Here is a 12,472-nt window from a genome sequence, read left to right as displayed (position 1 = left end):
TTATTTTATAGTGTGTACTAGTTTAGTACAACAAGTTTATAATTGGAAAATAATAAAAGTGTGTAATTTATTGCCTTGTATCTTGTAATTTTTAATTAAATTTGGTAAAAATGAAGTTTGTAATACTTAAAGGTTGAATATAATATTATTTATTGGAATTGATAACTAAGTTGATTTGTATCTGTGTAAATTGAATCTCGAATTCGATGAAAATAAATATTTATATAATAACATCGCTTAAGGCTAGGGCACTAAACTGACACTCACATCTATTTAACCGAGAAAATTCATCAATATGTGAAACTAATAATGAAAATCTAAGCGTAAAACATTTATTATTGACAGTACAAAAACGAAAGACTAGTTAAGAACTTTCCAAACAATAAAACCTGCCTACTGAACAAAAATTGTAATTTTGCAAACTTGATTAATTACCTAAAAGACAGTCAATTGTATCACAAACTTTGAACTGATAACGCTAATAACCTTTGAAGTTCATGCGTCAATAAATACTAATTTCCAATCAGGAGAGACCTGAAATTAAGATGATTCAGAAACATTAACATTTCAAAAGATGTAATAAAGAAGATATTTATATATGTATACATATACAGTTTTTTTATTATTTATGGTCTTTTAATCTAATTTCTAAATACCAAGATATTTGTCCTATGTAAACAGCGTTACAATCATTACAAGGTACTTGATATATAATATTACTCCTTTTTCTTTGTTCTGGGGTGTTTTTGATTTTAGTTTGGTAAAATATTTAGAAAAAGTATTTTTTCCGTGTAATTATTTTCTTTTAATGCAGCTTTTGCTTAAAGATAGCAAATCATTAACAAACCATGAGGTATCATTAAAACATACATTCCATTATCAAAATTCGATAATTATTGAGACGATATCAATTACAAGAAAAAGATAATTTTCAGAAATGATTCACATACATAGGAACGAGAAAACTGTCAAAGATATAAAGATCTACACAGTTTAAGTGAAATCTATTGTTCTATTTGATAAATTCAATCAATATAATCTGGTTGAAACGTGAAATTTTTACGTGTCTTTAAAGAAATAATCATAAATCAGAAGAGAGTATTCAAACTTCTTGAGCTCTTAAACACGTAAGTGTACAAACTTTAATATATTTCGAGCTTTCTAATATCTATACATTGATCGTCTGGGAAATAATTAGCTAAGATTCGGTGGTTTTAAATTGTGTTAGGATCTTCTTGTAAATATATATATATATATATATATATATATATATATATATATATATATATATATATATATATATGGGAGAGAGAGAAATAAAAAATAGCTGTTAATGGTTAAAAAAATGTACTACATTGGTTTTATCTTTTTCGACTCAAACGATAAATGGATATATTCCCAAAAATAATGGATAAAGTAGATTCAGATTTTCTAAAAGTCCTTTTAAAACATCAATTTATATAGAAAGAATTTTGGAGTGACTTAACAAACGACAATATAAGGAATTAAACTGAAAATATGAAAACCGACGGATGAAGTAAAAATTTCACAGTTCGTGGAGCGGCTCTTTCCGATTCGATTAAGTATAAGTTCAAAGCTTTAGACAAAGGATTCAAAAGGTATTAGCAAAATGAGTATTTCCAAAGTGTTTCATGGGTGGAAGCCAAAAAAACTTCCGGAAAGCGTAAATGTATCCTTGTTGAATAATAATTTTACGGAGCTTTGTTTGCAAACTACAAATAATAAATAACGGAAATGTGAAACATGAGGAAAATGTTTATTATGTTAGTTATGTTTATATTTATCCAATACATTTATAAATTCAGAATCAGGAAGAGATGAACCCAAAGTGCTTAGATGTATCATTTTCCTATATACGAGGTTTATGTGAAAATCTTCTGACCCAAAAAAAACTATTGCAGCATAGTCTCCCTTTGAATTTATAGACTTAACTAAGCTCTAACATTCTTAAATCTTCCATATCATAGCTGTCGTCTATACTGCAAGAACAATTTTGATGCTAGAAAACAGGAAAAAGTCACGATGGCCAGATCTGGAGAATAGGATGGGTGGTTAACCAATTCGAAGTGCAATTTGTCCTTATAGATAAGCACTTTCTGTTTCTTTAAACGTGGTCGCTTTTTGAAATCCACTGTCTTGATTGTTCTTGCATTTCAGGAATGTAGTGATGGATCTACATTACATTTTCAATTATAAATTTGACCCATTTTGCTCCAATCTTATCAATGAAGCCTGGTAAATTTCGCTTGGCAAATGCATTCTTTTCATAACCTCTTCTATCTGCCTAACGTTAACCCGATGGTCGTCCAGTACCATTTGGTGAATTTTTTCGGTGGTTGTCGCAATTTTTAGCTGCCCAGCTGATACGCAATAAAAACTCACTTGCTAATCCAGATGTCATGTGGATTGCATTACGTTGATTCCTAGAAACCAATTTTTTTAGGTTCGGAAACGGATTTAAGATTATTCTCATTATTTAGATTCAATTACAAAACAATGTTTGTTTATTTAACTTTTGTCTAGTAATGGAATTCAAGCAATGTTCAAAACAGTTGATTGTTATTGAAAAGAATTTTCCAGAAAAAAATCTTGGTTACCAAAAACAGAATTGAATTTCTTCAAGTTCTAATTTCCTAGACCCTTTGATATATTAATATAGTCCTAGTTTAAAGCCATCTGCGCATGTTATATATTAGATTAGTTATTGGTGTTTTGATGGGTTTGTTATTTGCCAAAATTACCGCTTTTGAGGTTCTGAGAACCCAATTGTGATTGTAGAAAACCAAATGCATCCACAACGTGTCACTTTTTAGTGTGAATACCATACTAAGCAGTGGCTGTTACCAGTGTTTGATATCGCGACGTCAATTACACTATGAGATATTTCCAGGTCGTATACTCTCGCGTTTCGATGATTTCGATGATCAGAATTGATCTCCTAGATCGAGTAATTCAACACCATTGGATTTCTTTTTAAGAGGTTATTTAAAAGCACAGGTCCAAGTTAACAAACCCACAACAACGCGTCTCTTCAAGAAGATTCAACGTAGTATTAACGACATTCAACATCATCGATGCAGAATGGTCATGGAGGACTGCCAGTGTGTATGCAAAGCCATGAATGCCATCTTATCTACTTCATGATTCAATAAAAAAAACTACAATCAAAAGACTATTTAATTCAAATCTTGCGTTAATTTTGAGACATCCATTATTTACTTCAAAGGGTAAATCATGAATCTTTGTTTATAATTATAAAATCGTTTATACTTTGTTGTTAATTTACGATTGATACATTGATGGCCTTGCGATTCTTAATAAGCTCAAAACAATTAATGAAAATAATACAATCCATCATACTGAAAAATTATAATATTGAGAATATATGAATAGTAATTTCACCAAATTTGAATGTATTGTATGATTGTAGGTTGAAGAGTCCACCATTCGACAGAGACTCGGTGGCAGACGGGATTCAGCAACACAAATATGTAGCATATCACCTCCTACGGAAACTCAAGAGACTTCCCCACCCACGACAGGTCCTGCAAGGAGAAGACGTAGCTCCTTAGCACAACTAACCGATATTTTAAGGGAATGGGGTGGAAGTACAAAGAAACAACAAAAACAATTATGTCGGAGAGAAACTTTAGCAGACTTAGCAAGATCTTTGCCTTGGGGACGCCAAACCACTCAGGAAACGGGACCAATTCCTAGCATATCTACCCAAAGGTAACAACTAGCTTTTTCATGTATAGTTGTGCACCTAATATTCTTAATAGATTCCTCGTGCCCTCGGAAAAGCTATCCCTGTGTAAAGTGATTGCTGGATTAATTTCGAGGCCTTGTTTTTCCAGAACCGTGACTTTAAGCAACGTCCTGATTCTTTTTGCCATACAATGATCCTTCATAAACGCCTTTCTAAAATTTGGGTTCAATATTTTAATTATTCGAGCTTAAGTGATTTTTAAAACAATAATATGTTTTTGTATGTATTTGTATTGTAGCCACGAATTTCCCCGAAACCGCGACCCTAACCAACGTCCAGATTTTTGTTATTACCCAATAATTCTTAAAAATGATCCTCAAAGAAGAGTTTATTACTCATATTTGAACGAAGTAACTAAAATATTTTAAGGTTTATAAAACTTATTCAGCTATCCAAAAAAAGTGCATTATTTTATTTATTGTTCGATTATATCTCTTGGTCACTTCTTGAAATATAATTTGTCGTGCATCAAATCTCCTAATGACCTAAAGTATTGAAAATTTTGGAACTGGATATGCGTTTTTAGTATAATATTGATAAATCCAATGTTAACAATTCGATAGTTTAATTCCACGTTGTAGGTAGATCTAATTTTGGGGAACTAACAGATTTTCCATGTACGCAATGTACTGAAAGTTCACTGGTTACATTTCAACATTTCTTGAATAGATACAAGGCAATATCTAGAATTCTTGTTTTAGCTTTGGTAATAAACAAAAAAATTCCATTAAAATACATTCTTTCTTGTTATTTTGCCAATAAATATTCCGTATCACACAATACGATACAATATAAACCCTGAAATATAATATATGCACGACTTGATTTATATAAGGAGAAAGTATCCTCGCCCTAAAATCGACAGTGTATGTATTTCCGGAACTTAAAAGGGCAACAGCGAAAACCGTATTCAAATATCTTTGATCAATTATATTAGGATTCAAAATCACACAGTCGGATATTACGGTGGTTGATACATTCGACAAGTACAGGGATGTAATGTACGTATTTGGAAATTTGAATTCAATATAAAGTGACTTTATAAATATTATAATCTTCTGAAAATGCATCTTCAAAATTTAAATGGAAGAGGGCGGAATTTTTGATTATTGAATTCCCCTTTAAGCTTGCCAACAGATATCTGTCATTTTTCTACTTCCAAAATTTGAACAATTTGCGTTATTAAGCTTGTGTTTTTCAGTGTCCTCCTTGAAATTTTAACGAAAAATTGTTAGAAAATGTGGAAAATATCATAAATTAAATGACATGAGATATGAACACCATGGATTTTGTTATAGAACAAATATTTCTTGTCGTACAAGCTCTAAAGATGCGAGCCAAGGTCTCTACATTGAAAAAACTCGATATTATGGTGTAGGCTATTGGAGATTTTAAGTAAGAATGATTATAGAAACCATGGACCGAGGTCTTAAACTGCCTTATTTTCACTTTTAAATCGCTCATACCACTTGAAAAAAGTTGCTACACTTGACATATTTTAATATTGTGGGGGTGTTTTTTTTCTATCTTTCAACTTTAATCAAAACTTAATGTTAGTATGATAGACTTAGAAACTAGAAAAAGTTCAAGTTAATTTCAATTTTAAGGTATCACACGTACTGATAGAAATAGATCTAATCTAAGAAATTGTCGCCGTAAAAATTATTCACTCTATTTTTGATCACATCTCGAGAAAATCATGATTCCTTCTAACCGATTTTAGGGTAGAAGTTTCTCAGTACAAATTTGATCATGTTTATAAGACAGAATATTAACCCATTAGTGACAAACTGCGACTAATGTTGCATGACAATTGACAATGAAGGTAAAAATTGAATAGGTGGTTTAGTTGACAATATCATGGGACTCATGGTGAAAAGATTCTTTTTTTGCCAATTATCTGCTTGATACCATTACGTAAAAAGAAAAGTTATTTTCTTTCTAATAAATCTATTATTTTCATATTCATGAATTCTTTTCCTATCAATTTTAAATTTTGATGCAACTAAAGTTGCTGCTTTTTTTTAAGAAAAACGGAGAAACTTTTCGTATCTTTATTATCTACAGTCCGAATTCAATTTTACAAGGAAAATATATGGAAAAAATTTATATTTTTGATAAATTGAGAATATAACTTCAATAAATTTAACAAAAATGTCCTATGGCAGAAGGGATATTAAGTTGAAATAAAGTAAATTATGAAAATCTACTCCACAAGATATAAATATTCATTTTCTTCAGAAGTATGGATATAGATGTCAAATGATTTCCAATTTAAAATTGAATTTGTACAATTGTACGATTTTGTACGGCCAATAACTAACAATCTCTTTGATTACAGATGCAGTAAATTCTCGGCCATATCCGCTCTCCAATCTATACTCTGCTCCGAATTGTACAAAAATTTTTATGCCACTTCTGAAGCGCGTTTTGTCTGCAAGTGGCACACGTGTCAAAAATTTGGTAGCATGGTTTTGATAATTGAGGAGCCTTTCATTTCCATCGGAGGCAGATTGAAAATCCATTAGGTTTTTTTCTTGCAAAGTGGAATAAAAGCTTCAGATGCATCTCTAGGAATGTTATATTCATTTTTTTATCGCGAATAACATTTTATCTCGCCCACCATGTCCCGTAGTTTTGGGACACTCCACTAATACGTGAAAATATTGTTCCGTAGGTATTATATAAATTATAGGTTAATTGTGTTTAGTATTGGCACTAATTTTTTAATGTTATCAACAGAGGGTACATCATATTTTTTCGTGATACTGTTTATTGCTTCTTTTAATGCCTTTTAATTCAGCTGTTGATTTCTTCGATCACTTTGTTAACTCGAGCAGCAGTCCAAGGCTTCTTGATTGAATCGTTTTTCCTGTGAGTTTGTTGTAATTATTTTGTTGAACAGCACTTTTGCTTCTAAGTGAACCGTATAGGTTCTTACTTATACATAATAACATCGTGATTACTTCCCATTTTTTGATAATATACACAAAACGAACCTTAAAATAATCGTACTTTTTTGAGGTTATGTTATTGTTCACGTGCAAATGTGAAATTACCGAGTTCGTGTGTTTTGACTAACTAATATTCGGCAAATTGTGAAATGCCTGAAACTAAGTAAGCCTAATGAGATATATATCGCAACTTGTGTTTTGCCGGCGTTCTACAATTTGTTTAAAATGATCTAGTAATGAGACAAAAAAGTTTTCAGGATCAAATTTTGCCGGTTTTTGTAAAATGCCGATGTTTTTTTAGCAACGCCCCAATAGAACACCAAGCATATTCTCTAACTGTCTTTAATTTATATTTTTTTTTACCTTTGTTGTACTATTCGAGCAACAGTACGAGAAATCGGTTCCCATTATCTTCTGTCCATTCAATTATTTTATTGAGCAGTCTCGATCAAATAAAAAAAGAATGAAAAGCTTTAATGCTTTGTGATATACTACACGCATCTCCTATTGGAGGAGGCCAATGAAGGGCACAATGATTTTTCAATTTTAGAGAAAGGACTTCTACCTTTATGGCTCCATGTTTCCAATAATGTCTATGAGATGTTGCATCGTTTTAGAAAACGTTCGAAACCTTTCATTTAATTCCAATTAACTGGCATTTTGTTTTTTTCTGAAAAATTCCTCGTCGTCGACCTACTTGTCGATTTTAGGAGTATTTCTCCACATTTAAAAATAATTCCACACAATACATTCACAAAATTTGACGAATAAAAATGCGGCATGGTCCTAAAAATTTTAGAAGAAACAATATGTTGAAATGAATTTATAGGCATTCAAATCTCATACATGAGAACGTCAAAAAATATGCTAGATAGAAAGATCGATAATTTCAACGAAGACCGTTCTCTTTGCTTCGTCAGTATTCATCATGAAATCAATTGTAGACAACAACAAACACTTGTAGATAATAAATAATTTTACACATATCAGAAATGTGAATACATTAAAAATTATTATGAAATATAAAGTTTATTATGTTTTTTGTGAATTCCTTTGTGTTTTATAATCGTACCTACAAAGATACCTCCCGATTTTTACCTGAATGAGCATACAATCTCATGCTCTAGAGACTTTAACACGCTTAAATTTCCATATCACCGGAACATGTTTTAGGGATGAACAATTTGATATATAAAAACCGGGAAAATGATTAAAATATCAATATGTTTGGTTTCCTGTTCTGCCCTCTTCAGGGACAAAAAATAAAACCTACTAGTACAAAGAATCATGGTCTCTGAATTATATTTGATTGATATAATAAAAATAACATTGAAGGTATAAATGAGAATATGATATGATTGATATAAATCGGAAGAAAATAATATATACCAGATACAAGAAGAAATTAAGTGGAACATGGTGGAATGGGGTAGTTGAAATCAATCCACAAGACGGTTACATCTTAATTTATTTAGGAAAAAAAACTAGAATTAAGCCAAGAAAAAGGATTTGGTTTTCATGTTGGACAAAGAATCAATATCGACGTTTCTAGAATGGGAAAATTTGAGAGAATCCTATAAGTCTAAAGCAAAATTTAGAAGTTTACTATTAATAAATGTTTATGCACTAACAAACCAACAAAATTGTTTTTTGTGGCAGTCGGACCCCCGATTGGGATAGTTTTGACTATAACAAAATATTATTGCGGAAGAAGGCTTAATAAAGTAAAGAATGTTTTTCAATTAGGATAAGATACTTCTGCTACTGCGATCAACCCATATTTCTTCATTAAATCTGGCCCCAGTACCTTCTTCCTGTTTCACTTGTAGTAGAGAAATTTTCATCAGTTGAGGACGTTGTCGCATTTGTAAACGCTTACTTTAAGAAAAAACGGATAAATAGCAATGCTTCTAAAATGTAAGTCTTGTTTCTTGATTAGTTCAGACAACAATTGTACCATCAAACATAAAAAAGAAGCTATGACTGCAGTTGAGTCGCTTCTATCACTAATTAAATATTAATATAAACTATAAAGAATATCAACTTATGAACATCAAGGTCTTGAATGGCTGCAAGGCATATTTGGTGATGAAAATACTTTACGAATAACTTTGTTTTGATGGTATAGCAAATTTAGAACACGACGGATATTGCTTGGGGATGAGGCACGTGCTGAGAGGCCCCCCTATTACTATTGGAAACATTGAAAGAGAGAAACTTATCAGAGAACATCAAGGTGTACCTATTAAGCGATTGAATCAACTTTTGGTGTTGAATTTGCAATAGTACATATTGAATTTCAAATGATCATCTCCATGTGAAAAAATGTTTGGTGCCGAAGATACGTATTCCCAAAAAGCAAAGAAGAATCACATAGGAATCATTAGAAATGTTAAATATTGGTAGATCTGGATGGTTATTCACGAAGATCCACCAAAAAAGTTAAAAAAGCTAAGTCTGTCAAAAAAGTTGTTTATGCATTTTTCTTTCTTAGTATAGGATTAGTGGAAGAAATTAAGATTGAAAATCAACGTTCAGTTTTGCAGTTACAGCGAACTGCAGTAACAGTCATTGAACATTTATAGTATTACCCTGTTTTGACCATGTGTAATTTCTGGGTATCCTTTAACCTGAAGGAAAACTTGCCACTTGCGTGGTAGATGCTATTTTCTATAACATTCCAGAAGATGACTGGCTTCAAGCTTTTAAATCGTAGAACCATTCGTTTCAATGATTTATTGAAATATTTCACTCATTCGATTTGTTTTTTTCATATTTTAGAAAGCGTCGAGAATCCAGCGCTGATTCTGGTATCAGGAGTATGGGTTCTAAATCACGACGAGATTCGCATTCCAATGCCATATCCGATTTCAAATCCGAGGTAGCTAAACTTTGGCAAACCAAAGAAAGTATTCCAATAACTACAGTAGTTAGTCCAAGTAGTACTACGTATCCCGCGTCATCATCGAGAAGAGAAAGCAGTGAATCGAATAGAAGTGGACGGCGAGATTCTCGCCACGCGTCACGAAGAGGTTCGGGAGAGAGTGGGAAAAGTAGGAGAGATTCGAATCCCGCAGTATCGCCTCCTCCTAAAATAGTTGCTGCCAAAAAGAAAAGGAAAGACTCGCGAGTTGTATCGGAAAGTCCTTATTACAGGTTAGTTAACCAATAATAATAACACCTTTACATGCGAATGCAAAATGAATTATTTAGAGCTATGTACTCATAATGATTGGAAACGTCTTTATTGAGTCCCTTACAAACAAGACACCGACATTTTAAATAGGAAAAGTACTTTTATCATCGAATTATTCGATTTAATTTTATATATTTGTTGAATAGGCAAGAGCAGAGACCTTCTACTTCTTCTACGGCATCAGACTCTGCTCCCCAACAATTTCTTGGATTCCCAGCGGTTTCCAATGTCATAACTACATCAGATATGGGTACTCAAGGAGGTTTACCAGCTCCTCCAACTATAATAACTTCCAGCGTTACACCTCCTGCCACTTCACCAACAGTTCCGGTAACATCTAGTACTAGTCCGACTCATGCGCTTTTGACGACTCGAAGAGATTCCACCACACAGTGTGGTCGTTTAGGTAAATTATTAAGAATCAACAATTCATGTATCCATATCCATAATTCCTTTAAATTTCGAAAGAGGTAATTCAGGTAATGCAATACTAATTTATATGAAATTATTGAAAGAGTTATTTGAATCGATTGATCGAAATCAAAGGTAGAAGTACAAGGGCAGATCCCTTCGCTTCATTCCTGACTCATGAGAAATAATACATTTGCGAGAATATTATCATTTTTCAATAAAGCTTCATTAAGGTTAACATATTTTTTTAAATGGTGTTCTAGCGTGTGAATTCATTATGCCAAGAAAATTGTTAACAACGTAAATGTTCTTCAAGCTTTGGAAACAGTTGATAATATTTGGGGGTCAAATCAGAAATTATCTTTGATACTTGACTAATTGGATACCTTTGTGTCTGTTGCAGACCTCTAACTGGATACAGTATCCGGATATAAGAGAACGAAAAACCTCGATGTTTCCACTCCTTGCTTTGAATTTTGGTTTCTGCACCGTAGTTATGAATCCATGACACGTCCATTGTTACTCACTAATCTGGCACAAAAGCATTTTTTGTCTTGTCTGTACTACGTTAAAAGATGTTTGCAAATAATTTTCAAGTTTGCTTGCGTGCATCTTTCAACATTCGTATAATTTTTTCATATCAGTTTTGAAGTAAGTAATTACGTTCAATATGATATGAGAGATCACAAACGTAACTATTTGTCTTATGTACTCTTTTAACATTTGTAGGTCACCTTCCACTCGATCATTTTTCCAATGATTGTCTCAGGGGTTAGTCTCCCTATATGTTTTGTGAGATCATTTCGAAATTACGCCCACTTTGCACATCAGAAGAAAATGTGTGGCTGAGTCTTCCTCTTCCAAACATGACATACATTGATTATCTCTTGAGCTTTTGATTTTCCTCAGAAAGTACAGTGAAAAACCCATAAATCTCCTTAGAATGGCATCAGACAATAGCTTACGTCATTAGCCTCAGAGTCCTTCACGCTCTCCATTAGTCTGTGATTCCATCGTCCTCTGGTTTCGTTGCTTCATTGATTCTGCCACTTTTGAGAAGTTCTTTCTTGTCCTCCCTCATCTTGTTTCCTCTTCGTGGCATTTTCATATTAGGGGAGGAGCCGCCCAAATTTGACGAAATCCTCCCAACTACTGATGGCCGCCTTGGCTTTTTGTTCTATCTACCTTCTTTTCTAGTGTTTATCCGCCCCTACTCTAGCAAGTTTGCTATTTCATTTACGTAATTGGAGAGTGATTTTATTCTTCTTTCCTAATTTATTAACAATTCCAAACTAGCTTGAATTTCATAACATTGAAATTTCTATTGAACAAAATTATAATCTCGGGCCTGAGATAATTCCTTTCCAAATTGAACACATTTCTCATTGCTTTATATTTGATATTGAATGTTAAATACAAATTTAAGTCGACATACTGTGTCAAAAATATATCTCAGATATTAAAACTCAATCTGAAGAACACTATAAATTAAGAAAAGTGTTAGAATTAATGATGGAAAATCTGAAATTGTGAATTACAAACTACGAATTTATTTTCAGCTTTGAACTAATTCTCTCAATGAAATCTTTTAGGTCGACGTGACTCTCGATCCCATGCAAGCCCGGAACGTAAACATTCACGTCTTCAACGACAAAATACAGCTTACGATGAAAGCTGTCTACCACCTGGTGGCTGGAATCGTCGAGGTTCCCAGCCACAACAGCCTGCCTTAAGTCCAGATGTTGATGAAAACGGAAGAAAAGCAAGACGTGATTCTTTAAGTCCGGACTCTGCTTCGAGAAGTGGCAGAAGAGACTCCAGATCTCATCTAAGTCCAGATAGATCTGGAGATCGTGATATTAGTCCAGTACGTAGAGGTAGAAGAACTTTGCGAAGACAATCAACAAGCGTAGCTGCGAGAACCCATGGACCTCGATCTCCGGATTCTTCTAGGTGTGTTTAGATTCAACTTACCGTGTTATTGTTCACCATGTTGCTGCTAACAAAAATTAGGAATCATTTATCAAAGAAAAAATTCAAGGAACAAATGGAATGAAATAAACTTGATTGTTGAATAGTACTTTCAACAATATCGTAATAATTTTATGTGAACATTAATCA

General features: G+C 32.7%; 1 protein-coding gene across 1 annotated transcript in view; it reads left to right on the top strand.

Annotated features, from left to right (window-relative positions):
* LOC130445985 (uncharacterized) overlaps positions 1-12,472 on the top strand; it is a 90,868-nt gene that overhangs the window by 33,236 nt on the left and 45,160 nt on the right. The window contains exons 4-7 of the mRNA XM_056781930.1: positions 3,452-3,753; positions 9,526-9,900; positions 10,087-10,346; positions 11,944-12,304. Coding sequence (XP_056637908.1) covers positions 3,452-3,753; positions 9,526-9,900; positions 10,087-10,346; positions 11,944-12,304 — 1,298 coding nt within the window. The remainder of the gene's footprint in view (positions 1-3,451; positions 3,754-9,525; positions 9,901-10,086; positions 10,347-11,943; positions 12,305-12,472) is intronic.

This window comes from Diorhabda sublineata, chromosome 6 (assembly GCF_026230105.1).
Source record: "Diorhabda sublineata isolate icDioSubl1.1 chromosome 6, icDioSubl1.1, whole genome shotgun sequence".
NCBI classification, from domain to species: domain Eukaryota; kingdom Metazoa; phylum Arthropoda; class Insecta; order Coleoptera; family Chrysomelidae; genus Diorhabda; species Diorhabda sublineata.
The sequence above is the reverse complement of the archived record's forward strand: the minus strand, read 5'-3'. Positions and strand labels throughout refer to the sequence as shown.